The sequence below is a fragment of the Lemur catta genome, chromosome 15, assembly GCF_020740605.2.
Source record: "Lemur catta isolate mLemCat1 chromosome 15, mLemCat1.pri, whole genome shotgun sequence".
In the NCBI taxonomy this organism is placed as follows: Eukaryota; Metazoa; Chordata; class Mammalia; order Primates; family Lemuridae; genus Lemur; species Lemur catta.
The window spans coordinates 14,178,845-14,206,784 of record NC_059142.1 but is presented as its reverse complement, the minus strand read 5'-3'; the positions used below and the strand labels follow the sequence as shown (position 1 = coordinate 14,206,784).

General features: G+C 53.3%; 1 protein-coding gene across 2 annotated transcripts; it reads left to right on the top strand.

Annotated features, from left to right (window-relative positions):
* The first annotated feature begins 348 nt into the window (after positions 1–348).
* Positions 349–27,940, top strand: SLC13A5 (solute carrier family 13 member 5). Of its 2 annotated transcripts, XM_045526023.1 has the most exons (13): positions 349–420; positions 977–1,136; positions 7,259–7,387; positions 7,646–7,782; positions 10,289–10,476; positions 11,238–11,406; positions 12,960–13,082; positions 17,381–17,593; positions 18,548–18,648; positions 19,554–19,672; positions 21,896–22,057; positions 25,152–25,289; positions 26,314–27,940. In XM_045526023.1, exons 2-13 carry the CDS (start codon positions 1,035–1,037, stop codon positions 26,443–26,445), a joined length of 1,713 nt encoding a protein of 570 aa, XP_045381979.1. In that variant the 5' UTR covers positions 349–420; positions 977–1,034; the 3' UTR covers positions 26,446–27,940. The 2 variants fall into 2 exon arrangements, with proteins under 2 accessions (XP_045381979.1, XP_045381980.1); XM_045526024.1 differs by lacking the exons at positions 349–420; positions 977–1,136 and adding an exon at positions 3,259–5,602.

Sequence of the window (27,940 nt, the reverse complement as noted above, 5' to 3'; positions counted from 1 at the left end):
TGCTCCTTACGTGTTTGTGGGCTGGCTAGGTGAATGCACGGTGGAGGGCCGAATAAATGATCAACTCTCTCAGCGAGGCTTTGGTTTCTGTCTGTCTCTCTCTCTAGACCCCCGTCTCCCTCTGCAAAATGGCACTAGCGACCTGGGTGGGATGGGCAGCGGCCGCGGGGCTCGGGCGGCCCCTGCACGCAGCCCACGCTCCGGCAGGCGGGGCGTCCGCGGGCTGCGCGGTGTCCGCTGGAGGGCGAAAGCTGTCCGGGCTGCGGCTCGCGGTGGCCTTGCCTCCCCAGCTGGGTGGGAGAGGGCGCGCTGGGGAAGGGGGTCCTGTGCCTAGAGCAGGGCGAACGCGGCCAGGCAGCCAGGAGGGACTGGGGGAAGCAGGACCCTGCGGTGCAGAGGGCGCTGGGGGACCCCTCCGGGGTAGGTGTGTTGGGCGGGAGTAATGCAGTGAAAGGCGGGGGGGGGGGGGGAGAGAGAGAGAGAGAGGGAGAGGGAGAGGGAGACAGAGAGAGAGAGAGAGAGAGAGAGAGAGAGAGAGAGAGAGAGAGAGAGAGAGAGAGAGACTCGGGAGATAGATCTGGTAGACCCAGGGGCCGGTGGAGACTTTCATCCGCCACCCCTAAAGCCCAGGAAAGAGCAGGTGCGGACGTGGGAGGGGACCGCACGCCAAAGCGGGCAGAATGAATGACCGAAAACAGCGCGCTCGGCAGCCCGGGGTGCGCCTCTGTCCAACGCAGCGCAGGAACAGCTTGGAGAGTCGCGCGGTGCCAGGACGCAGGCTGCGCCCAGAGGGCCGGTCCGAAGCCCTGGGTCCGAAGACGCCTCCCGCCGCCACCGGGTGGCAGAGTTGGGGGCAGGCGCGCCCCACCGACCCCGAGGGGTGGCCCCGCCCCGGGGCTGCTGGGAGGCCCCACCGTTGGGGGCGGAGTTGTCGCCGCCCCCCCTCCAATCCCGGTGACTGCGGCCCCTTCTTAAGCCCGCAGAGCCTCCAGCTGCCCCTCACTGGACTCTCCTGCTAGTTTCCCTCCCCCACGATGGCCTCGGCGCTGAGTTATGTCTCCAAGTTCAAGTCCTTCGTGATCTTGTTCGTCACCCCGCTCCTGCTGCTGCCTCTCATCATTCTGATGCCCGCCAAGGTCAGTTGCATCTCCAGGCAGCCCCGCGGACCGCGGGCGCCGGTTGCCTTCCAACAGGCACGAACTTGGGTGCACTGAGCTGGAACGCACGGATTCCCTGGCGGGCACAGCTCCCGGGGGCGCGCGCACTCGGGAGCTCAATGTGCCAGATGGGAGGTGCCCTGCAAAGAATCCGAGGGGCATGGCGACCCCGAGGCGCACCAACCTTGGGGTTCAGAGATCCCGGGGCACAACAGCCGTCCGGCCAAGCACGGAAACCTAGTAGTGAGCACACAGACCCCAGCCATAGGCTCAGCCCTGGCTCAGAATTTCCCGAGTGAATAACCATGTTTCGCCCCCAAATGCCACCCGCCGGGATGCTTGCCTTTCCCTCCCTCCGTCCCCCCGTTCCCTTTACCAGTTGAGACCAAGCTGTAGGTGGCTTTTGACATCAGTCAGGGACCTATGTGGAAAGATCATGACCCAAGCGGATCCTGCGTGCTCTCTTTGCCACTCTCTAGCCCTTCTTTGGGCATCAGTTTCCCTAATTATGATCCATATTTCTTTCCAGCTCTGAAACACGGAAGCCCCATCTGAGCCAAAATTCTGCTCCAGGCTGAAAGGCAGGTTGGGGTTGGGCAGCTTTGCCTGCTGCCTGCGGTGGCCATGGCAGGAGGCGGGACACATTCCCAGAGCTCACGCCTTGGGTGGCACAGCTTGGGGTTGCAGCAAAGCTTCGTCCCATGCCCTGGCCTCCTAATGCTCCTGGGAGGGAGAGAGAGAATGAATGGCCTTGGCCGCAGGCTGGGGGCAGGGCCAGGCACCCTGGCCCAGGCTCCACTGGGCTGTGCACAGCCAGTTTGGCAGAGGCCCGAGCTCTTTGAAGCCTTTTGTGGCTGCTGGCTGCTCCTTCCTCATTCCCTCTTTCGGCCCTTTCACTCTCAGCCCAGACAGGAAACCTCAGGGTCTCGCCTCTCCTCCCCAGGCAGGTTTGGGAAACAGAGGAGCTCTTCAGGGGATGCTCTGGGGGCAGTCCTGGGGGAAGGAGGGTGCACTGGGGTGACAGGAAGACAACCTGCAAGAGAACTGGACTTCCACCATGCATTCATCCTTGTGACTTTAGCCCAGTCCCTGCACTCTCTGGGCCTTGGTGTTCTCATCTGTACAATGGGGCAAGGTTGTTTGGTTCTGACACTTTAAGACTTTGGGTATGAAAAGGGAGTGTATTGGTTCCTAGGATGGGGGAGGGGAGACTGGGAGGAGCCCGTGGGGTGGGCTGAGCACAGGCCCTGGATGGGACAAGGACAGCAGATCCAAGTGTGGTGGCTCTTCAGTTGCCACAACTGTAAGCAGCCGTATTTCCTCTGTAGAAAGAGATCTGGGGCTTCATTGCCCGTGGGAGGGAGGCAGGCAGGAGAGCTGTGATTTTAGTTCTGCTGGCAGCGAGTGATGTTCCCTGGAATAATTATAGTAGCTTGGCTGACCTTCCTGCTTCAGGAGAGACCCTCCTCCCACCCTGACACACACGCTGGGACCCCAACTCAGGGTGTGTGTGTGTGTGTGTGTGTGAGAGAGAGAGAGAGAGAGAGAGAGAGAGAGAGAGAGAGAGAGAGAGAGAGTGAGCTGCCCTGGGAGTGAGGATCCAGAGGGAAGAGGTGACCCCAGGGAGAGCCTTTGGTGACTGGGAGCCCAGACCCCATGTTCTTGTTTTTTCCCTTTGTGCCTCTGTTTTGGTCATCGCTGAGGAGCTCCCTGCCCCCACCCTTCACGGCCACCCCACTGTGCAAGAAAAACCAGAGGTACACAGCAGGGGCAGAGTGGCTGGGAGGCCAGTAGGACTTTGGCAGCCTGAGTGGCACTGTCCCCCCAGGTGGTGACATCCAGGGCACTCGGCCCTCTGCCCGTGCCCCAGCCCCTCTCCTCACCTCTGTCTTCTTTTTTCCCCCTCTCCACCTTGGTTCCTTCCTGGCCTCATCTCTGCTCCACTTTCTCTACCCTTTCTCTGGGTCCTTTTTTTAAAAAAAATCATTACAATGAATGATAAATTTATTGTATTCCTTATTTTATTTAAAGTATTAAAAAATCTTTTTTAAACAAATTTGTAAATTTTTTTTCTTTTGGCACCTTCAGGAGTTTTGGAACAAATTTGTAAAATTTAAAGCAAAAATGATAATGCCCTCAACTCTATTAACATTAATATTTTGATAGACATCTTTTCAGAAACCGATCAATTAATCTCTTGTCTCACTCTGTAAATGCTCTCTCTCTCTCTCTCTCTCACCCCCCCCCACAGAGTATGTTTTGTCTACAGTTTTTCATTAAGCAACATGTTGGAGACACCCTTCCTTGTTAATAATTATATAAATAATGAGCCATGGTTTTATTTGGTTGTGAATTTATTTGCATGTGTGTTCCGTTGTGCACATATATTTATTGAGCCCATTATGCCCTGTGCTGGGCACTGATGATTGAAATCCCATTGTTTGCATGGATCTCAGCTTTCGTCACTTCTCCAGCTGCTTTCTCAGCTATAGGGAAGTGCTCTGAAGTATGCACCAGAAACCGGGCCCCTGCCTGCAGGTAGAGCCCGTCTCATTCCTCCCAGTTACCAGCCCCTCCCCAGACTTTTCTACTTTCCTTCTTCCTGCTCTGCCCTCTCCACTGACACCAGGAGAGATTTCCATCTAGGGAGGGCCACGTGCGTTGATGGGTGTTATTCAGGGACGAGCACCTCCTGGGCTTCCTAATGGTGGTACGGAGGTGAGGGGCAGTTAGCCTTGTGCTGTCGCCTCTTTTCTAGTGGTTGTGTTTGGCCCCTCCAGGAACACGCAGTGAAAACTGGTTAGCGTGCCACCTACTGCTTCTAAGTTTAGAGGATAAAAAGTTACGGAGGACTTTGTGTGCCATAGGTTAAGAACGGGCACTCTCGAACCCTCCATTCACAGAGGAGGACATGAAACCAGAGGGAGAGGGGCCAGGATTGGGAGTAGGAGGAGTAATTTATTAATGACATTGTTTGCAGTTGCTATCACATGATGACAATAAGAAGCAAACTGATTTTTAGCTAGTATTATTGTTTTAAAATTCTCTACCATACGCCTCTTATTGCCGGCCATTAGAGGGGATCCCCTCCCAGTGCCTGTCCCGTGGTACACCCTTGACACCAAAGCTTAGAGAAGTTAGTGACCGCTGAGGGGTGGGATGACGGCAGACAGTGGACCCTGATCAAGCCTGCCTGGTGTCTAAGCCCGGGCTTCCCACCACACTGCTGTTCTGCCTTTAGTTCAGTGGCTCTTAACCAGCATGGATCCTTTCTCCCCCCACCCCCACCACACAGCAGGGGACCTTTGGAAAATCTGGAGACTTTTTTGTTGTTGTCACATCTGGAGAGAGTCCTACTGGCATCTCATGGGTGGAGCCAGGGATGCTGCTAAACCACCTAGAGGCACAGCATGGCCCCCCAACAAAGAGTCATTTAACAGACAGTGTCGATGTGCTTAGCTTGAGAAAACTGCTTGAGACAGCAGGGAGGTGCCCCGGGTTGCTCACGGGATGCTGAAGAAAGATTTATTTCTTGTGGCCCATAACACAACCCAGACAAGGAATTTCTAAGTCTTTCTGCAACGTTTTGTGTATACGGTACGTTCTCTTTTGGGCGATGATGAACAGTTGAGAGCGTAGAGGTACGTATTTCTTCAGCAGCCTTGTCAAAGCTCCACTCAGATGAATACTGTTGATTCCTTTAATAAGCATTTGCCGAAATCTCCTAAGTGTTAGGCCTGTTCTGAAAGCTGAGGACGGAGTGAATCTACAAATACAGCAGCTCCTTGAATAACTCGTTTCATTCGATATTGTTTCATTATAATGTTGATGAGAACAATCAATTCTCAGCCAACGTCTGTGTGGAGTTTGCCTGTTTTCCCACGTGTGCGTCCCATGATGGGGTGGCAGTGTGGCCAGGGCAGGTTCCCACCTGGTGCCCTAAACTTCCAAGATAGGCTCTGGCCACTTGAGACCCTGAACTGGAATAAGTAGGTAAATAATTATCTTGCTTGTTTTTATTCATCTTTCTTCAATGTATGTATCACTCACATTCATTTTCATGTGTAATATTGGAAGTGTTTTAGTCTTGTTTGGAAGTTTGGTGACGTGTTTGTGACCAGAAATATGCCGTAGGAACTTAACTCTTGTTTATGTCAATTAGCCTGTGGCTAAATTGGTTTTGTGATACATCATTTCATGCATAAGTTACAGTTTCCAAGGACCTGTCTATAGTGTTGAGTGAGAACTTACTGTACTATTTGTGCCCTCGTGGTGGTGGTGGGGAGACAGGAAACAGTGACAATCCCATGTGCTAATAATTGCTGGGGGGAACCGCTGGGGTTCTCAGAGGAAGGACACAAACCAGAGCATGGAGGGGCCAGGGGAGGCATCCAAGAAGGAACTCTGAGCTGAACTTTGAGTGCTCACCCCAGGCCCAGGAGCAGGTAAGAGAAGGAGGCTGTGAGAGGCTCAGCATCTGCCTGGGTTACTGCAAGTGCTTTGGGGTGGCTGGCACTTGGGCATCAATGGGTGAGGAGGTGTGGCTGGAGGTGTCCATGGGCCTGATCCATCACAGAGGGTCTTGTGAGTCCTGCTACGGCATTTGGGTTTTGTACCGAAGGCAATGGGAAGCTTTTAAACAAGGGGGTGATGTGATTGGATTTGCCAAAGAGAGGAGGACGGTGTGAGTTGTAATAGGAAGATCGAATGAGAGAGAGTTGCCGAGATCCAGGCAGGAGATGTGGCCTGAACAGGGGTGGTGGCCATGGGGATGTAGGAGGGACGGGGGAAGAGGATGGAAGCCATAGGTCTTCTTGGAGACCGATTTAATTGGAGGGGACTGGAATGAGGGAGAGGGCAGAGTCTGAGTCATCAATAAGGATTATAAGAACAACATTGATGAAACATAAAACCACCTAGGGTGGTGGGTATTTTAATCCACATATTGAGAGGTGACAGGGCTGAGGGCCAAAGAGGTTAAATCACTTACCCAAAGTCCCATGGGGAGTAAGGGGCTCAGACAGGGAGTGAAGGACCCAGTCCCGTCTCACCCCAAAGCCAAGATCCCTCTGGCTAAGTGGCTAAAGGCTGGGAATCAACTATTCACACAAATTTAAATACAAATAGTACAGCTTGGGACCTTAGTAATTAGAGAAATGCCAGTGAAAACACTAGGCACTATCTTCTCAATTGTAATTTAAAAAACCAACCAACCAGCCTTGAAAACACTAATGCTGCCAGGTGTTCTGGATGAGCTGGTGGACACGTTCATTCCTGGAAGCAGAAAAAGTTGCAGCAGCCCTTTGAGAAAGGAATTAGGAAGAGGTAGCAGGCGTTCCAGGAAGGGCTTCAGGGAGCCTCTCCTAAGGATCCATTTAAAAATAGTCGAGCCCAATAAAGTAGGGTGGGCAAAGCACCCTCGTGAGGATAGAGAAGAAACCACGTTTATTCTTCCGCAGGAAGGCAAAGGAAAAGTGAAATGATCCCTCAAACTTACGAAATATTTGCAGTTTTAAAAATTATCAATATGAAGTTTACGTAGTCCTGTGAAAAAGTGACAATCCTAGAATGCAGAGAGAAAGAAGTAGGGTTGAAAGGGAACCTGGAGAAAATTGCACCTAATACACAGAATGGAGAAGAATCGCACGTACTTTGTACAATGATTTTAATTCTTAGAGTATGTCATTAAAAATTGTATTTTCTTCTTTTCTTCCTTCTCTTCCTCCGCTTTCTTCTTCCTCCTCCTCCCCCTCCTCCTCTTCCTTTTCCTTCCTTTACCTTTTCTTCCTATTCTTTTGAAAGGCGACTAGTCCAAGGTTTGGAAAGATGAAGGAACTTGCCTGGAACCACACAGGAGGGAGGTGTGTGTGTGTGTGTGTGTGTGTGTGTCTTTGGTGACAGATCCTTCACCCTCCTCACTGTCCCAACCCTGGAGCGCTGTACTGACCGGGGTGAGGGAACAGGATGAATCTGAGGGGCTTCCCTCTGATGACACCGCTGTCCTCCAACAACCCCTGCCACCTGCCAGCAGCTGTTCAGAGCGTCCTGGCGGTGGGGAGAGTGGGGCAGCCACATGCCGAGGCCTCAGGCCATCTCTTCAGTTTGTCAGGTGTGCCTACGTCATCATCCTCATGGCCATTTACTGGTGCACAGAAGTCATCCCTCTGGCTGTCACCTCCCTCATGCCTGTCTTGCTTTTCCCACTCTTCCAGATCCTGGACTCCAAAGAGGTGAGCAGCCCCAGGGGATCCTGGGGCCTTCCCGGTTCTTCCCATTCCAATTGCCTCATTCTCCAAGCCCCTCTGAGCTGCCCAGGCCTGGGGCAACCAGATGAGCCCCATTTGTGGAGTCTCCCTGGCATGGAGACAGAGCCACCCCAAGCCCCCCGACTCCCAAGCTGTCCCTGAAGTCAGCATCTGGCCTGCTTGCTTGTCTCTGGGGACTTGGGTGGCCCTGTGCCCTGACAGAGTTTCCATGCCACCCTCCAGGTGTGCGTCCAGTACATGAAGGACACCAACATGCTGTTCCTGGGTGGCCTCATGGTGGCTGTGGCTGTGGAGCACTGGAACCTGCACAAGAGGATCGCCCTGCGGACGCTCCTCTGGGTGGGGGCCAAGCCTGCACAGTAATGACATCTCTCTCTTTCTCGCCATGTGGCTCTGCGGGGGCCCAGGGCTGGGGAGGGAAGGGTGGCACAGACCAGGCTGGCCCCTGGGTGGGGCATATTACATGGTACAGTCTTAGCTGGGGAGACCAGATGCGTGAGGGTGATGGCAGCATGTGAGGAACAGCAGTAGTTAAGGGCTCTCTGAACCCAGAGGGGACAGATCAGCAAGAGTCCTTGCAGGTTTGGAAAGCTTCCTGGGGGAGGCAGCTGCAGGACTCCTCAGGGAGCAAGTTGGATGGAGGCTGGATGAAGCCATGCCTGAAGGGGATTTGTGGGAAAAGAAGGCCAGAGGTAGCACGACTCTCCAGCTCAGAGGAAGCAAGGAAGTTCGCTCTCTAATACTGGGACTCTACGCCCCCTGCAAAGCAGCTTCTCACTCATCTTCCCACACATCACTCAGTACTCAGCTTCTCACCCCTTCTCCAAGATCTCCCCACCGGTCGGCACACTGGCCATTTCCGGCCAACCCATGCAGTTGATGTAATCATAATCACGGTCATAATGGGGACATTGAGTGTCTACGACCCCAGTCATGATCCTGGGGGCTTATTTATCACCTCATTTAATCCAAACCAAACTCCGAGAGCTGGGTGTCATTCTTACCACCCATATTCTGTAGGCAAATTTGAGGCAGGGGGGTGAAGTGATTTGCTGATGGTCACGTGGGGATTGGACATCCAGCTTCTCTGATAAGGCCTGTGTCCCCTCTAAACAGGAACTCGGGGTACATCTTTCATTTGAGACAATGTGCTCCCTAAAGGAGTGTCCCCAGCCCAGCCCTTGGCAGGCAGCAGCAGGTCATTTCACAGTAAATTCCTCCCAAGTTGTCTGGGGTCAGGGACTGTGGCCACCCTCCCAGTGACTATACCTGGGGCTCCCTGGGTGCCTCTGGCTCCCCTGTGCAGAGGACGCTGTGGCTCTGTGATCTCTGTTACCCTTCATGGCATTGATCCCCTCTAGTGACTGGCTTATAAGGTCAAATCAAAAGCCATTCCATTTTCTGGAACACGAACTCCTGCCTCAAGGAATCCTCCCACCTCAGCCTCCCAAAGTGCTAGGATTACAGGAGGAAGCCACCATGCTGGCCACACCATTGTATTTTCCAGAAATGTGAGATCTCAGGAACGTGGACCTCGAAGCCCTCAGAATTCCTGTTCCCAGCCCCTCTGAGCGGCCAACTTTTCTCCAACAGCCGGTGGGAGGCCCCCACAGTGGGCATCATTCTGGCATGTGCTGAAGAGCTTTGTTCATCAATCCAAGGACTGAGCACGTGCTTCTCTGCCCCTTCCCGTCGCCTGGCTCCTCCTGTGAGCTTGGCTTCCAGCTGTCCGTGGCACTGCCTATCCTGGGGCAACCTGTATGTGAGGTGCCTTAAAGCATCATGTAGAAGCCATGGCCATTCTAAGACAACCCACATCCACGCAAACTCTCAGCCTCCTCCTAACCTGGGTTCTGGCCTTTGTTTCTGTGGGTCCATGAGGTCAACTTGTATGGACACCAGCCTGAGCCCTGGTGCAGTGCAGCCACCGGGTCCCTTCTTCAGGGAGGCAAATTAGCATCCCCGAGGAGGAGCCTGACTGCGAAAGGCCACACCCACCCTGAGCCCCCATGCTCCTTCTGTCCCTGGCCTTGTACAGCTGGGGTGTGTGGAGCCAAGGACAAGAGTCAGGCCTAAGGAGAGGGCAGATACGGAAACAGGTGCCTTGAGTCCAGCACAGTGATGAGTGTAGGAGGCAGGATGGAGAAGGGTGTGGCTGGCCCCACCTGGCCCCAGAGCAGGGACGTGTCTGAGCAGGCTGTGAAGGACCAGGAGGAGTTTTCCAGCCACATGGCAGAGGAGGGAGCAGGGCTTAGAAGCAAAGGGAGTGTGTTTTCTGAATACTCTTTGTTGGATGGGTGCACCGCCAAGTGGAGGGTGCGAAGTGTGTGAGTGGGGAGAAATGGCGGTGGGGGGAGATACTGTTGGTGAGCCAGGGAGAAGGTTACATGTTCCCAAGCTCCCTCCCCAGCTGGCCGTACCCCTGCAGGCTGACTGGGCTTAGCCCCTCTGAACTTTTCAGGGGCATCTTCCAGCTGGAAGTGGAAGCTGAAGTATCTGCACGTAGGGTCACTCCAGCACACCCCAGGTCATGCATACAAGGGTAAACTGTATATTGAGTTGGCACCATCTGGATGCCCTTGCTTCCCCTGCCAGACGGGGAGCTCCTTAGAACCATGACTGGGTCCAAGGCTTCTTGGTGGCCCCAGCAGCCAGCAGAGTAGACTTCAGCAATGTGTGTGGGAGAGAGGTAGGAGGGAAAGAGGAAGGAGAGAAAGAAGGGAAGGAGGGAGGGCTGGAAGGCACCCAAACTCTAATCCCCTGTTAGAATACCCAGTCTCGAATTGGCCTCTGCGTCTCCCTGCTGCTCCCCGGGGGTGCAGGGCTGCGGGGGACTCTCTGGCTTCCCTCCCTGCCCGTCTGCAGGCTGATGCTGGGCTTCATGGGCGTCACGGCCTTCCTGTCCATGTGGATCAGCAACACGGCCACCACAGCCATGATGGTGCCCATCGTGGAGGCCATGCTGCAGCAGATGGAAGCCACCAGCACAGCCACCGAGGCCGGCCTGGGGGCACTGGAGCTGGTGGAAAAGGGCAAGGCCAGCGAGTTGCCAGGTGAGTCCCCGGCCCGGGAGCTGCCGGGGCCACGACGGCAGACTTCCCCTCTGTTGCCACCTCCCCCTCCCTCCCTGCTTCCTGGAGCCCTCCTTTAAACATGCATAGGGGAAAAAATTAGATAATACTGTTTTTGTAAGTTTTAGGAATGGGATAAAAGTTAGATCCTTTAGTAGAGCTCAGAACGAAGTCCCACCCTTGGTTCTCGCTAGACTCACAAATCAATGTGTTCCTTGATTATTCATGTGGGCTTCTTTTGAGCACCTGCTGGTGAGGTCCTGGGGCTGTAGAGAGGAACCAGGCACTCCCCTACTGCGGCCTCTCACGGAGCCCAGTGGGGCAGCAGAAATAGGCCCCTCACACAAACCATCTGACTTGGGGGTGCCATAGGCCCGACTGAAGGAACTTGGAAAAGGAAAAGACCTTGCCAGGAGGGGAGGGCATTTGAGTTGGATGTGGACGCCCCCCAGATGGAGGGAGCAGCCTGAGCAACAGGAGGGAGGCAGGAGAGGGGCGTTTGTCTTCAGTTGCATTGACAAAGCCTTGAGGAGCCCTGGGGAAGCCATGGGAAGTGACTGGGAAGGCAGAGGGGGCAGACTTTGGGCTGGAGGAGGAGGAGAGAAGGTGCATGAGAAGGGATCCGGCGGCCGGGCTGGGATGTCCCAGTCCTCAGGTTAGCAGCAGGTTAGGGGCTGGGGCTGGGCTGGGCGGGCAGCCCCCCATGACTGGCTCAGCTAATAACAGCACTGTGCTCACTGCAGGGAACCAGGTGATTTTTGAAGGTCCCGTCTTGGGGCGGCAGGAAGACCGCGACAGGAAGAACATATGCAAGGCCATGACCCTGTGTGTGTGCTATGCCGCCAGCATAGGGGGTACAGCCACCCTGACCGGGACGGGACCCAACGTGGTGCTCCTGGGCCAGATGAGCGAGTGAGTCACTGGCCACACCTTCTGGGGACAACAAAGTCGGCCCCAGGGCTAGAGGGACCTACCCCACCCCCACCCTCCCTCCTCAGCTGGGCCCTGGAGCTGGGGACAGCCAGGCCTGGTCTGGAGCCTGGCAGGGGTGGGAAGAGATGTCCCCGTCCAGCCTCTGTGTCCCTGCACCCCTGCACCCACTCAGAAGCTCTCAGAGGGGGTGGGAAGCTGACACCAGGGGAGCTAACATCAGCTTCCTGCCCTGGTGTGAGTCCCACCTTTCAGCCCTGGGCTCAGGGATTTAGCTCAGAGAAGGAATGTGGGTTGAACTCTGAGCTAAAATCATGGGGGATGACAGTGCAGTCCCAGATGCCGGGTCCTTGGTAAAACTTATAGAAAATAGACACCTCTAAGAGACGCCCTCCCTTTGGCTCACTGACTTTGATTGTTAATGGTGATGGTCCCATGATATCGGGGTCTGCAGATGCGTCGCTCATTGCCTTGCCGTTTTGTTCACGACAGCCCCACTAATTGCCCTTGGGGTGACGGCTCCCCTTGCGAGGCCCAGGCGAACCACGGGGGAGGTTTGGAACTTTCCAGCCTTGGCCACAAAGGGACAGAGGCCATGAAGAGCCCATTTCTGTGCCTGGGTAGAGCTGGGATTCCAGAAGCGGGAGAAGCCTGGGCCATGCCTCTGGGGTACTACGGTCTGCTGAGGGCGGCAGAGGCCTGGAGAGCTCCTGGCGGGTCTGGTACATAAATGCATTAATTGAGGTGTATACAAATTGCAGTGGCAGGAATAAAAAAAAAGGCGGTACCCATGCTGTGCTGACAAGAGCCCCGGACAGGGGTGGGGAGTGCAGCTGGCACAGGAGCTGGGAGGAGAAAGGACAGGCCTGGGGCCCGGCCGGGCAGACACTTGAGGTTCACAACCAGACTGTTTTGATCCTGGAAGTGTTTTCTATAATGATATCCTTACGGTTCTCCCTTATCTTTCTTTGGGAAGAGCAGCCTGTCTGGGCTGAGTGGGGAAACCTCTGTGTCTGCTTTGACACCATGGAGCTGAAGGGGGCAGCCCCTGGGGCTGGCAGAGGCCCAGGGATGGGCGGCGAGCCAGAGGCGGAAGTGACCTTTCTCCAGCCCCCAGCCTGGGAAGCTTTGGAGATTTGCTTTGCTAAGGGGGCCCTTCCCTTGCAGAAACCCACAGGGTGAGGGTTCTGAGGCACCGTGGACCTCCTGAAGGTGTCGGCCACATTACCTGCATGTGTGTGTACCAAAGTGCATTTTCCTGGGGGGATGGGCCGTGCCGTCCATGAGATTCTTAGCAGAAAGGTTGGCTGGTCATTCCTCAGCCTTGTCTTGTGCTGCGGCCATGTTCTGTCCCCCTCCTTGATTGGGGGGGTAATGCCTGGCAGGGGACATGGGTGGCTGGACCTGGGAGGACATGGCCGCCACACGGCCCACCTCTCAGGGCCCAGCTGCTGCTCCGCCCCCACACGCAGGGCCGCCCGCCCTGCACAGCTCCGTGTGTGAGCTGCGGTGTGGACCGGAGTCTCTTCTTCCAGGTTGTTTCCTCACAGTAAAGACCTCGTGAACTTCGCCTCTTGGTTCGGGTTTGCCTTCCCCAACATGCTGATCATGCTGCTGCTCGCCTGGCTGTGGCTCCAGTGCGTTTATATGAGATTCAAGTAAGTCGGAGCTGCTCCCGGAACAGAGTCTAATTATGCCATGCGCCTGCAGAAGAACCCTCAGACTCAGTAGGCGAGTCTACACGGTTCTTTGTGTGTGGCCCGACCATTTCTCCAGCCCTGCTTCCCGCTAGTCTGCCCGCCTGCTCCGACCACCCCAGGTGCCTGCTGTGCCTCTGCCATGCTGTTCCCTCCTGCAGGAACGCCATGTCCTACCTTCCCGCCTTCCCACCTCCTCAGCCTTCAAGGCCAGTTCAAGTGCGGCCTCCCCAACTTTCCCCCACCCCGTTCCCCTGGACACGTCACAGCCCTGTCCCGTGGCACCTGCATTCATGTTCCAGTGACACTCCTTGACCGTGAGCGCCTCCAGGGCCTCTCTGACCCCGGCACTTGGCATAGCTCCCAGCCCAGGGAGGGAGAGCCAGGTGGGTTAAAGCAGTTAAAGAGAACCTTGTCCCCGTGTGCCAAATCCACACTGCTGGACAAACTTCCTCTTGTCCACACGGGTCCATTAGGCCAGGTCACAGCAAACCAGATGACGTTCAAATCAATCTAAACCCAGACCATTACCAAACGCCCGTGCTGTTCCCAGCAGCGTGCGGGTCCTGGAAAGTTTACCTTCCTGTTCCCAGCACAGTGACGAGGACATCAAGAGTCACCCTGAACAGCAGCCAGACTTTGGTCAGAAACCATGACGTGGGGCTGACAAAGACCTTCAAAAAGTTGTTCTTTTAAAAGACACAGATTTCTCTGTGGTGCAAAGGTGACACGTCACACTGAGACAGAACGTGCTTAGCTCTGAGCTAAGCGGGTATGTGCTGCCTCCACTCACAGGGAGCCCGAGCCAAGTAAAAACAGGGGAGTCTGTGACCAGAGGGAAGAGACTGCAGAGCTGAGATGCAAAAGTGCCCACGGAAACCTGTGATTTAATGGGGAAAATGGAGCATTTTTCTAAGTTTTCTTCTGAAGGAGGAATTGTTTTGAAAACTGCTGTTAAAAAATTGCTATACACATTGAAAATGGCCATAATAATGATAATAATAGTAGTAGGCATCCCCTACACTCCACCCCCGCCCATGTGCAGGCCCCTTGTGGAGGGGAAGCTGCTCCCCTGGCTGTCTGCACAGCATGGCTTTGAGAGCAGCCCTCTCTGCCCTGCTGCTTGAATCTGTGCCAGGGCCAAAGTCCTGCTTGTTCGCTCCCGTCCATCCAGAAGGCCAATCAGGAGCTGGCCCTGAGCCTGCTGTAGGTGGGCATCTGTGTCTCCCCACGGGGCAATGGAAATGACAGTGACCAACATTTGTTGAGTGCCTGTTATGTGTCAGACACTATTTTCAGCACTCTACGTATATGAACTTCATTCGTCTTCACAACAACCTGTGAGGTAGGTACTAGTAGTATTATTTCCAATTTACAGATAAAGTCATTGAGGCACAGAGAGGTTAAATGGCCTACACAGGGTTGGGTAACTTGGACGTAGTGGGGCTGAGATTTGCACCCAGGCAGTTTGGCTTCCACTACCTTACATCCCCTCTTGAGGAGGCCAAGGGTTGCTGCCTGGGCAGCCTCCCAATTAGGCATGACCAGGTGTCAGGAGCACCAGCGGGGGCCTGGGGGCCACCCTAGAACCTTAAGGCCTCCTGAGCAAGAGGAGGGAGCTGGCTCAGCACCGAGACCACACGGGCACCATCAGCCTCCCGTCTGGCTGGAGATGGATGCCAGGCCCCTGCGAACTCGCAGCCGAGAACCTGTAGCTGCGGTTGGCCCAGCCTGGCACGGCCTCCACCAGCTCTCCTTGACCAGCAGGGGACCTGGACAGTGTCTGCTGCGTTGGGACTCCGGAGCCTGCTCGTGGTGGGGGTGCATGGCTATGGTACAGTCCCACCCCTTCCCGATAGGGTGGCTCACAGGAGCCTCGTTTGGGTTCCAGATCTGGAAGGCAGAGGACAGCTTTTATGTTCCGTTTGAAAGTTGGGAACAATGCTCTGTCCCAGGCCACATCCAGCCACATACCAGGACCTGGAGACTCTGCCCGCATCCATGGCCTCTTGGAGCGCCTCACCTGAGCCCGGGGAGCTACCTGTCTCAGCTGCAGAAGGCACCTCTACTATCACGTCTTACTGAATTGAGTTCCTCATCTAGATGATTGTGGAGAACAATGCCAAGGTGTTGGCCTCAAGCCTAATCTACAAAAACTGTATCTTACTGAGTTTATGGGCAGACTCCTGCACTTTATCTAGCCAAGGGGGCCACAGACCCCCCCACCAAGGACTACCAATAACTAAGCAGGACATTATTACCGGCTTATACCTGACTGTCCCAACCAGGCTAACCCCCTGCAATAGGGATAAGGGGTCTTCTGGACCCCTGCCATGGCAGAGGAACTTGGGAACTCAAGGATCCTGCCCCTCTTTGGCTCTACAGTATCTTCAGTCCAAGTGCACTGGGGTGTATCATAGTGAAGGTCGTTCTGCTACAGAAGGACACTGTGGTCCCCACCCCAACCCCAGGGCTCTCACAGGCCAACTGGATCCATATGCCCCCATCTCATGCCAGCCTGGAAGTCACCAGATGAAATTAACCTGGAGATGGGAGGGAAACTGCTTAGTGGCCAGAGGGTCTTGAAGGCTTGGTGGCACCACTGTCAGGGACCAGTCTCAGATGACTGCAAATTCCATGCAGCTCCACTACAGTCTGCAGCCACGGTGGTGTCTGGACGTGTCACCAGCACCAAATGCCGGTTTTGGCTCCTTATAACCCCTGCTGGGCAGCTGGGAATCCCACCGTCTCCTCTTATCCTGGAAACCTGAAGCCCCTGGCCCAGCCCCGGTGTCTCTAGGACGACAGTGGCAGCAGATTGGTGCTTGCTAGAGCACAGACTTTACCAATCCAAGGCCATGAAAGCAAAAAGGCCTCCTCCCACAGCAGCAGGGTGGTCCCCACAATCGATGAGCTAGAGCTATGGTCTCCAACCCCTGGCCCGTGGACCAATACTGGTCTGTGGCCCGTTAGAAACTGGGCTGCACAGCAGGAGGTGAGTGTGAGTGAGCGAAGCTTCGTCTGTATTTACAGCAGCTCCCCACCGCTCGCCATCCTCAGTCTGTGGACAAATAGTCTTCCATGAAACCTGGTGCCAAAAAGGTTGGGGACCACTGCTCTAGAGGGTGACCCTTGGGACATACAGCCTTGCCCTTGTCCAGCAGGGAGATCCTGGTGGATGTGCAGACCTGAGATCCCATCACTGTACCTCCTTTCCCACCCCTGAACACCCCAAGAGGCTGTGTCCTGGCATCCTTGTGTCCCTGTGCTCCAGGCCATGCCACCATCACTGGCATGGCTCTCACACTCTTAAAAGCAGTTCAGGTCCAGCATTGGCTCCAGGAATAAGCGCTTATTCCATCAACCCCTGCCTTCCTTTGGCCCCAGGACGTACTCTCATAAGGGAGGCTCTTCAGGGCAATGCTCATGGCCTGGCCCACCCTTCAGACTAACAGTGGCTGGAACAGGAAGGCACAAATGGAATCCTCAGAGAATATCTTGGGGCCCATATCCCGCACACCAGCGACCCGGTTACCCCTCCCCACAGCCAAGCTACCCTCTACACTCTCCTCCTTCCTAATCCCCTCATGCCAGCACCACCCTACAGGAGGCCCTGCAGGCAGCCTGGGCAATGGGCATTGTCTCTAGGGGGCCCATCCAAGAGCAGAGACTGAGCTGGTTTCCCTCCTGGCTCAGTCACGCCTGCTGCTAACCCCAGGGTCTCCTGGATCCCTAATCCTATACCTCCAGCTCCCGGGAACACAAGGATTCATCCTGCTTCTGACTGGCCCAGTCTGCTGGGACCTGTCCTTGCTCCCTGTGTTCTCCTGAGCCTCCTCCGTGTTGGGGGCTGGCATCCCGGCACCATCCAAGGCAGCTCCAGATCGAGGGGGGAGGAGGAAGACTTGGGGAGCATGAGACGGAGCCCTGGTCCCACTCCAGTGGGCTCCAGACCTTCTTATGGCCTTCCCCCAGGTGACCCTGGAGCAGCTGGTCTCCAGGTGACTGGGCACCTGCCAAGACTGTCCAGCCTCTCAACAGAGACTATGTCCCTCCCACTATGTCCTGGGAGGCAGGGTAGGCAGATGAAGGAAGAGGAAGAGGAAAGAGGAAGGGACTTGCTGCAGGCCCTGCAGCAGGTGAGAGGCAGCACCATGTGTCTTTCTGGCACATTCTGCCATGCAACATTCAGGCTCTGTCCGACCAGCACCTGAGCCAACCAACCTGCCCTGCTGTTCTCTCGCCTTTGCATTCTCTAGTTTTAAAAAATCCTGGGGCTGCAAGTCGGAGCAGGGCAATGAGAAGGCTGCCTACGAGGTGCTCCAAGAGGAGTACAGGAAGCTGGGGCCCTTCTCCTTCGCGGAGATCAACGTCCTGATCTGCTTCCTCCTGCTGGTCATCCTGTGGTTCTCCCGAGACCCTGGCTTCATGCCCGGCTGGCTGTCTGTCGCCTGGGTGGAGGGCGAGACAAAGTAAGTCTTTTGTTCTGGAGAATTCTCTGGCTTAGTGCACTGTGCCTAAATGCTGCTGTTCTCGGCTACGGGCAGCTAGAGGAATATCTGGGGCTGGGCACCATGCTTGGCCGAAGCCCTTCTCCTTGGCTCTGGAGTTGGGTTTCAGAGAGCACTATGTTGGCTTCATGACGCATTTTTGTTTTTCTGACAAGTCTTCATGGTAAGACTGCAGGTGTGTTTTCGTGGCACCCTCTACTCTCCCAACAGGTTGAGCAGAAATTATCTGGCCAGGCAGGATGGCCAGAGCTGTGATAAAGATTTGCCAGGAGCAGGGCTCCTAGAGCTCTGGTCCCCCACTCTCCACTCTGCCATCTTTCCTTTCTTATCTTTCTTCAAATCCAGTCAAGTCCCTCCCAAGATACACATCTGGGGGTCCAGAAGTTTCTTAGACAGAAATTTGGCAAAAAGGGGTATATGTAGTTTCCCTCCTGGCTAGAATGTTGTCAGAATGGAAGTAAGGTTGAGAAACAGGTATTTTCTAGAAACAGCAGAAGATGTGGGTGGGGAGATGCTGCCTGTGATGGGCGATTCCATTTTGAGCGTCAGCTTGGGTCAGCACCAAAGTCCTTGTGGTCACCCTAGTGAACCCAGAATCCTAGAGAATCTGCCGGAGAGGCGGTCATGAAGTTCACCTGTGGAGCAGTGCATGCCGGGAGGATAGGCTGCTCAGGGTCACCCAAAGTTGCTGGCCAAGAGTATGGGCATCTTGGTTTCCAGGTGGGACTCTGTCTATCACACCACTCTTGACCTTGGCTTTGGGGGCTCCAGTTTTCATACCCAGTTGAGTTTGTTTCTTCATGTAGGAGGATGAAGTTCAGACACGAAACTGCTAGAGATAGCACAGGTTTGTTGAACGACTGTCTCTGCAGCATTGGAGCTAGACTAAAGTCCTGTGTGTTCTTCCCCACCCAGGTACGTCTCTGATGCCACTGTGGCCATCTTTGTGGCCACTTTGCTATTCATTGTGCCTTCCCAGAAGCCCAAGTTCAACTTCTGCAGCCAGACTGAGGAAGGTAAGTCTTCTTCTAGTCATCAGGTTTGGGGTCTGGAAGCAAAGGATCTTCGTGGGATTCTCCAGGCCCAGGAGGGAGAAAATTCCCACCTGTGAAAGAGAACTGGCCACGTTACAACATCCTGGAAGACAATGGTTTTCAAGCCAATGGTGGTATTATTTAGCACAAAATCTCTTCTCTTTTGCTTTTTAAACTTTGAAATCTTATTTATATTACAACAGGAGCAGAAAATATTTCAAATTCCCCATAATGCCATCAGTTTTTTTAATTTTCTCTCTCTCCCTGTCTTTGTTAATATGCATATATATTATATGGTTATAATCAAAACACACACAGTTTGGATCCTATTTCTTCGTTGTTTTGGTTTGTTTTTGCTTCAGATTATACTATAAACATGTCCTACTATTGCTACGGTCTTCAAATATCTTTTCTCCAATAATGGCATTATATTGCACTGAGGAGTTATAACCAGGTTCCTGATATGGAACATTTTGGCTGTTTTGCATTTTTCATGATGATCAATTAATGTTTTCTTGTACACAGCTTTTCTTTTGAGGGTATTTCTTCTCAGGGTAAATTTCTAGGAGTGATATTGCTGGGGTAAATGAATATAAATGTCTTAAAGACTCCTAAAATGAATGGCCAAATAGCTTTTCAAAAAGGTTGTGCCAATTTATAATGCTATCAGCAGTGTGTGTAATAGTTTTACCATATCCTCACCAGCAATGTATATGAAAATTATTGTCAATTTTAGCTAATTTACGGATATGAGATGGTACCTCAATGTCCTTATTGGCTTTGTGCCTTCTTGGTTCTATCTCTATTGTTTTCTAATGCTGTTCTGGTGTGTGTGTGTGTGTGTGTGTGTGTGTGTGTGTGTGTGTGTGTTTATTTTTTCTTCTCAGAAAGGAAAACTCCATTTTATCCCCCTGCACTGCTGAATTGGAAGGTGACCCAGGAGAAAGTGCCCTGGGGCATTGTGCTGCTACTAGGGGGTGGATTTGCTGTGGCTAAAGGATGTGAGGTAACCTCTCCAGCCATAGGCTGCCTGGGGCCCCCTTCTTCCACCAAGAGGGTGGCCAAAGAGCTCCCATCCTGCACCCCTGGCCTTGTGTGTTTCTATGTCTGTCTCCTCCATATAACTGCATATTTCTTGAGGACAGCGACTCTGTCTTGTCATCTGGGAACACTGCACCACAGACAGGTCCTGGAAGAGAGAAAGTACTCTGAGTGAATAAGTGACCCTGGTTAGCCAAGAGAGGCAGAGTACACTGCTAGGCCCCCTTTGGGCTTTGGTGATAATGATCTCTGCTTTGATTTATTCTAGGAAAATCTTTCTCTCAATGTATTGTCAATATTTTTGCTACTACCTTTGGTCTTCTACTTCCTGAACTCTTTGTTGACATGGTAGCTATTTCGAAATCTTTCTCTAGCTAAATATGTAGCAGCATAGGAGGAGAGGAACATTTTGGAAAATAGCCAAAAATATGACATTCCCTACCTCCGTCCTTCCCTCCTGGGGAAGAAATGAGCCAGAAGGAGGGATGAGCCAGCTTGGTGCTGCTGTCCTCCAACTATCCATCCTCCCACCCACCCAGGAAGGTAATAGACAGACTTATTGCTGTTTCCTCAATACCTAGGACAGAGCCTGGTGCATAGTGGGTGCAAAAAAAAAATTTTTTTTTTTGAGACAAAGTCTCACTCTGTTACCCAGGCTAGAGCGCAGTGGCGTCAGCCTAGCTCACAGCAACCTCAAACTCCTGGGCTCAAGTGATCTTCCTGCCTCAGCTTCTTGGGTAGCTAAGACTATAGGCATGAGCCACCATGCCCAGCTAATTTTTCTATTTGTTTTAGAGTTTTTCTATTTTTTCATAGAGTTCGAGACCAGCTATTGCTCAGGCTGGTCTTCAACTCCTGGTCTCAAGCGATCCTCCTGTCTTGGCCTCCCAGAATGCTAGGATTACAGGCATAAGCCACTGTGCCCAGCACAAAATACTTTTTGAATGAGCAAATCCATCCATCTTGTCACCTTTCCATCCATCCATCCATCCATCCATCCATCCATCCATTCTTCTCTCCGTCCATCCATCTGTCCATCCATCCACCCATCCATCCAACATTCCTATTACGTCCCTAGTGTTAGGCCAGGCACAGAGATACAGAGGAGATTGGGACATGGTCCCTGTTCTTGAGGACTTCACAGACTAGGGAGGGGCCCATATCTGGAAAGACATTTCAGGAAATGACCCAGAAGCAAGGGAAAAGGCAGGAGGCATCTAGCTTAGGAGCAGGAGAAGATGAGGCTGGTGAGGCTAGCAGAAGCCACTTCTCCAAGGGCCATGAATTCATGATGGGGGTGTGGACTTCATTGTGAAGGCAGTGGAGAGCCACTGAAGTGCTGAGGCTGGGGAGTGACATGGCAGGTCTGCACATGAGAAAAATTGCTCTGCTGTTTGGACAGGCAGGGGTTGGAGGAGAACCAGTTCAGGCTCTGTGGTCTGCACCTAACTCAGTCTCAGAACCATGGACTCCAGGGACCACTCTCTCCTTGACATTCCCTCCTCCTTTGGCCCCCAAGACACAACTTTCTCCTGCTTTCTTTCTAACTTTGACTGTTCCTACTCAGCTTCTGTTGCCAACTTTTCCTTGGTTCTCCCTTAAATAGGAGTGTTCTTCAAGACTCTGTCCTTGGCCTCTTCTCCATTACTCTTCATTCTCTCCCTGGGCAATCTCCTCTCAGCTCAAAGCCCCAAATCTAAATCCCCAATTTCTGGCCCAAATCTTCTGAGCTTCAAACCCCATGAGGCCTGAGAGGAGAAGAATGTGAGATGTTTTGGGTGACTTGGTGGCCGATGGGGTATAAGAAATGAGGGGGACAGACTCCACAGGATGACTCCAGCCTTTTGGTTTGCCCAAAGTGGGGAGCCTAGAGGGAGAAAAAGATTCTGGGCTAGAGAGGATGAATTCGAGTTGAGGCACGTTGAGTCTGTTGTGCTCATGGGACATCTGGGTGGAAATATCTAGAAGGCACATGGGTGTTTAAATCCAGATAGCAAAACAGCTGGGCTGGAAAAACAGATGAGGAGACAGCAGAGCGAGGATGGAGATTAAGGTCATGGGGATGGATGAGGTCACCTACGGAGCCAGTGCAGAGAGAGAGAGAGTGGAGGAGGGGCCAAGCACCTCCAGCCCTGGAGGAGCCCTGAGCCAGGAGCCCTGAGGTGACTGCCCTCCTGGTGCTTCCCAGGCCTCGGGGCTGTCTGAGTGGATGGGGAAGCAGATGGAGCCCTTGCATGCCGTGTCCCCGGCAGCCATCACCATCATCTTGTCCTTGCTCGTTGCTGTGTTCACTGAGTGCACAAGCAACGTGGCCACCACCACCCTGTTCCTGCCCATCTTTGCCTCCATGGTAAGTAACCCTGATGGCAGGGTGGGGGTGGGGGCTTGGGCCTCATTTCATAGGAAACTGTCAACACATGACCATGTTCTGGGTCCCCAGAGAGGCAGTGAAATCGGGGCCAGAGCCCTACCAGGCTTTGTGACCTGGGTCTGGCCCTGCCGTGAATCTGTGTCACTGGCCACCCCACTCCGGGGGCCCTTGCTGCCTTGCCAGTTCCTCTTTGTGTCCCCCACACTGACCAAAGCACCAGATGTGGACCAGGTGCTCCAAACTTATTTCATAAATCTGACTGGATTATTTTTTAAGCCCAAGGGACAGGACTTGCGCCAAGGAAGAGTGGCCAATGCCGCAGTCTTTTGGTTCACAGCACAGGGGTGCAGGACTGCAGAGCAGGGGGAGCACCAGGACCGGGACCCACCAGGGAGAGGCCTTGGGGGAGGTGGGGCTTGGGAATGGGTGGGCGAGGAGAGTGCTCTCTGGCAACACGGAGCAGCCCGGGGAAAGGCAATGGAGTGCATGGCTGAGGACTCTGGGATCCTTGCTGGATGAGCCCGAGGCAAGGGATCAGTGGTGGCTGAGGCCCAAGAGGTGGCTGGTGGCAGAGGGGCTGCTGAGTGCCATGCTAACGTGTCCTGTTCTATGGGCAAGCATGTTTCTGAGTTGGGACTGAGAAGAAAGCAGAGCTTATAGGAAAATCGGTGGGGATGTTTCTTGCATTTCCTTGTGTCATTCATCGCAAAGCAGTGCCAGCCTCGGGGTGCTGTGGCATGAGCCTTGGGCTTGCAGTGAGAAGACCTGAGTTCAAGCTGTGAGATCCCAGAACATGTCACTGAAGTTCCTTCCTCCTAGAGTTGCGCTGAGGGTCAAGTAAAATGGGAGCTATGAAAAGCCTCCGTAGACTGCAAAATGAGCATAGGCGAGGCCGTAGTTATTCTGGAGTCGGGAGACAGACTTACAAAGGGCCTGAACTCGGACTGAAGTTGGTAAATTTCCATTCGGCTGCCTGGGTGTCCACGTGTATAAAAAGCAAACCTAAGTGGTTTTTCCCTTCCATTCTATGCAAAGATGAAAGTGTTAAAAATAGCAGGGTGGCCTGTCTCCTCCTCCCCTAAGCAGGCCGCCCAGACAGATGCTGAGGAAGAGGAGCACCCTCTGATGCTGGGCATGGTGGCAGTGCCTCCCCTTCCCCAGCAGAGGCCCTGGCTTTGCCATCTCCAGCCCTAACACGGAGCACAAGGGTCCCAACCAGACAAATGCAGGCCTTACCCTGTGGGGGTGGCCAGGTCCATTGAAAACAAGTTTTTCTAGAACCAGAAGCCCCAAGGTCCTCATACTCCAGCCTCAGCACCCACCTATGAGAAAGGGAGAGGTTGTGGTCACCAGCTGAGTTGCAGAGGAACGTGGGGTGCACAAATCATAGGGTACCCAAAGCCAGGAGCAGCCTGGGCCCCTCCTGGGACCTCTCAGTTACTCCCAGAGGGAATGGAACTTGGTGCAGCCTTTTCAGGGGGCTGTTTACCAATAGGAACCGGAAACTTAAACCTGCTCATACTGTTTGACTCAGCAATTTCATGTCTGGGAATATATCTTAGAAAATAATCAGAGATGCCTAGAGCATATATTATGGTGATATAAGACAGAATCATTTAGTATAAAAATATATCCATAATAATAGGGGGTTGGTGAAATAAATGATCATATATCCAGACAATGTAATACTATCAGACATTAAAAATCACAGTTTTAAAAAGTAATAAAGTAGGAAGATGCTCATGGTATAATTTTTTTAAGTTGAAAATATAGTACATGTATATGCCTTAAATGTCTCTAATGATGCAAAGAAGTGTACAGACCCCAATCCTCTAGCCTCCCCAGAGATGATTTCTGTTATTAATTTCTTAGATGTCTTTCTGGATATGTCACACACACACATACACAGACACATACATGTATTCTTTTTAAAGAAATGGTATCATTCTATGGTCCTGTTATATATCTTAATTTAAAAAAATGTCCGGGAGCTCACGCCTGTAATCCTAACACTCTGGGAGGCTGAGGTGGGCGGATCATTTGAGCTCAGAGGTTGAGACCAACCTGAGCAAGAGCGAGACCCCATCTCTACTAAAAAAAAAAAAAAAAAAAACAAAGAAACTAGCTGGACAACTAAAAATATATATGTAAAAAATTAGCCGGGCATGGTGGCGCATGCCTGTAGGCCCAGCTACTCAGGAGGCTAAGGCAGGAGGATTGCTTGAGCTCAGGAGTTTGAGGTTGCTGTGAGCTAGGCTGACGCCATGGCACTCTAGCATGGGCAACAGAGTGAGACTCTGTCTCAAAAAAAAAAAAAAACAAATAAAAAAATATTTAACCATAGGTCTTCGAGATCTTTCCATATTAGCACATAAAACCTACCCAGTTCTTCACAGCTGCATGCTATCCCGTTGTCTGTGTATACCGCACTGTACTTAACCATCCTGCTATCAATGACCATTGAGTCTGCTTCCTGTGTTTTGCTGTTACATTGTTGCAATGAACATGTTTTCATATGTGTCTGCCGTTATGTGCATGTAGATCTGCATGATAAATGATTAATTTTGATAGATTTTGCAAATAATATCATCCATTCATTCATTCAATAAATATTTAATGAGTGCCAACTCTCTGCTAGGTGCCATTAGGTCTGGCTGAATTTTAAAATGTAGAATAAAAAAGGTGGACACCAAATTCCATATGCAAAATGATCTCAGATGTATATAAAACCACATACGTCAGTAGATGCACAGGTAAGTGAGAGGATGTGCCTCCTGCCCTCTCGGCTATCAAACTGAGTGCAGTCTAAGTGCTCAGCACAGTCTCTGGCACATAGCGGGTGCTCAAGAAATGCATGTTGAATGAATTGAAGGGGTTCAGAAAGGCCTCCTAGGGGAAGTGGCCTCTGAGCTCAGCCTTCAGTGTTCAGTAGAGCAATCAGGCAGAGAGATGTGGCAAGACAAAGGCACAGAGGTTCACACCCACACGGTGCACTCAGAATGCTTTTCAGAACTGTGCCCTGGGAGCTTTTGTGTTCTGTGCCGTGATGCTGCAGTGCTGTGTTTTTCCCCAGTCCCGATCCATTGGCCTCAACCCGCTGTACGTCATGCTGCCCTGTACCCTGAGTGCATCCTTTGCCTTCATGTTGCCCGTGGCCACCCCACCGAATGCCATCGTGTTCACCTACGGACACCTCAAGGTTGCTGACATGGTAACACAGCTGTTTTCATTTACTCCTCTCAGACTCTAATGCTGTTGTCTGTCATAAGGGATGATGCCCCGTTTGTGAACGTAGTTGCACAATGATGTCGTAGGATTTGGAATGCCACGGAACATGCAGACCTATACATGTTATTTACATTTACAATGCAGCTTTTCTCCTCTTTTGAAATGACCTCAAACTTCATAGACTGTGCTGTTCTCCCACCTGGAGAAGGCTGTGCAGGCACAAGGGGAGCCCTGGCTAAGCCCTGAGAAGGGGTGGGGGCGGGGGGCTCACACGGCCGAGGACGGACTTGACAAACTAGCAAGAACCCACGAGAGCAGTCAGGCGGGGAAGGCTGAGACGCGGCGGAAAAGCTACTGACAGTCACAGAGATTTGTAGAGGCGTCAGAAGAGGTAGAAGCAAGGAGGGGTGGAGAGACCACTGCTTGGGAGTAGATAATGGCTTGGAAACAAATGCAGCCGAAGGAAGGACTCTTCGTGCCTGGCTTGGCTTTGTTACCTCTGGTGGGAGAAGGAGGGCAGATTTCCAGCTCTGGGATGGGGAAGGGGCAAGTGTGTGAGCCCCAGAGGCAGAAATGAAGGTCACTCACTACCTTGGACCAGTCAGGTGCTGGTTATCTCCGAGCCTCCGCTGGGCATCTTCGGGACTCCATGGAGCACTTTCTCAAAGAGGGTGGATGCCAGAAGCCATGGATCGCTCTGCCACTACTTCCCTGAGTGCCTCACGTCACCTCTGTGAGGTCATTTTTCCAAATGCTAAGATGGGCACAGGGAACCCATCTATCCTGCCTCCCTCCCGGGTGCTTTGCGCACTGATGGTGCCTGGTGGACAGGAAGCTGCTTTGTCTGGGGTGGGAGGAGCTCAGAGTGTGGCCTGGGACATTGAGGCCCAGCAAACTGGCCCTTTGTCCTCCTCTCTGAGAAGACGAGTTCCCGGCATCCCCTGCACCCTTGTCCTGACAGCCCAGCAGAGCTGAGGGTGCTGACGCGGACCCTATTTTTCTTCCAGGTGAAAACAGGATTCGTGATGAACATAATTGGAGTTTTCTGTGTGTTTCTGGCCGTCAACACCTGGGGACGGATCCTATTTGACTTGGATCATTTCCCTGACTGGGCTAACGTGACACACACTGAGACTTAGGAAGAGCCACAAGACCACGCACACAGCCCCGCCCCCCTGAGGACTACCGAACCTTCCGGCACACCTTGCACAGAGTTTTGGGGAATCACACCCCAAAGTGACTCGATGAGGCCCACACCCCACCAAGACCCAGCCAGTGGGCCACCTCTTTTCTTCCTGCAGGCCCGGACACAGAGATGGAGATGGGCGGCCGGAGGGCAGGCTCAGAACTGAAGGGAGCCCTGCAAGAGACTGCTGGTCCCCATCTTTTCCGGGGCACTGCCATCTTCTCTGGGACGGCGGGCAGCAGCGGGGCTGGGACACAGCTCCTGTACTCACTCAGCCTCGAGCAGCCGCCATGCTGGCCTCACACTGGGCTCTGGTTTTCATTTGCTTAGTCCTGGGTAGTTTAAATGGGAATCAGAGCCCCAGGTTGGAAGCTGAGAAAACAAGCTACCACTGCCTGTGCCTCTTTGGGCTCCCCTTGGGCCGCTTAAGATCATCTCTGTCACTCTGAAGGGGACACCCCAGCCAGGGGCAGGATGCTGGCCTTGGGCAGCTCCCACCGCTGCAGTGAGAGTGGGAATCGGAGCCTCCTGGGGACTCTCAGAACTCCTTGTGCGACCACCACGAAAGGATGAGGGGTTTGAGTTGCTAACTTCAAGATGACACGTGGCTTCCCTCCCACAGCGCACCGCTGGCAAGCCTGCTCCCCTCCTCGCCTGCTCCATTCTGACTGACAGTTCGGACCCCTGTCCCAGCTCTCCAGTGAGCTTCCTTCAACTCCTAGCTTCCCCGTGCCTGGGCCAGCATCTGCTGAGATGCCCTGGCTGGGGCCCTCCGGCCTCCCCCTTCTCTCAGGGCAGGTTGGTGTGGCTCTTCCCTGCCTCCCTACACGGCTGGGGTCACACTCCAAGTATGGGCGGTGATGGCACTTTGGGGGCCACAGTGGGGTTTCTAGGTCCTCCTTTACCTCTCGGCCCAGGGTGGACAGCTGCTGAGGTCTGATAGCTGAGTCACTTCAGAGTTTGTTTGTCACATCAGAGCTTGAGCTTCTCTGGGGGAACCCCCCCTTTGTGACTGGCCTTTATAGCCAGGCCTGGTGGTGACAGAGCATCGCTGAGAATGAGCAGTGCCCGGTGCTCCCTGAGCAGACAGGCCCTGTCTGTGAGTGATCCGCCTGAAGTTACTGCGGCAGAGACCCCAGAGTGGGGCAATGACTCTGGAGTGGCCGTGGGAACCCTCAGAACTCTCTGTGGGAGAGACGTGAGAAACAACCACCCTCTTGCCCCCAACCCCATTTGCCTTCCTTCTGGTGCTGCTCTGGAAGAGAGGCAGTAGCAGACGGATGAGGCCCTTGGGTGGCATTTTTCAGGGCAGGAGGAAGTATGGGAACCTAAGGAAACCCCATCGAGGACCAAGTGTCCATCTGGTTCCTTGGGTGGAATAATTCCTGACCACACTGTGGAGATCATGCCCCCATTAAATGCTCCGTCTCCCATGGAAAGTTCCACTG

Excerpts from the sequence above, each read along its gene's own strand:
- SLC13A5 (XM_045526023.1), top strand. The coding sequence starts at position 1,035 with ATGGCCTCGGCGCTGAGTTATGTCTCCAAGTTCAAGTCCTTCGTGATC. Across the intron at positions 17,594-18,547 it reads TGGGTGGAGGGCGAGACAAA|GTACGTCTCTGATGCCACTG; the intron begins GTAAGTCTTTTG and ends TTCCCCACCCAG. Across the intron at positions 22,058-25,151 it reads TGCCCATCTTTGCCTCCATG|TCCCGATCCATTGGCCTCAA; the intron begins GTAAGTAACCCT and ends GTTTTTCCCCAG.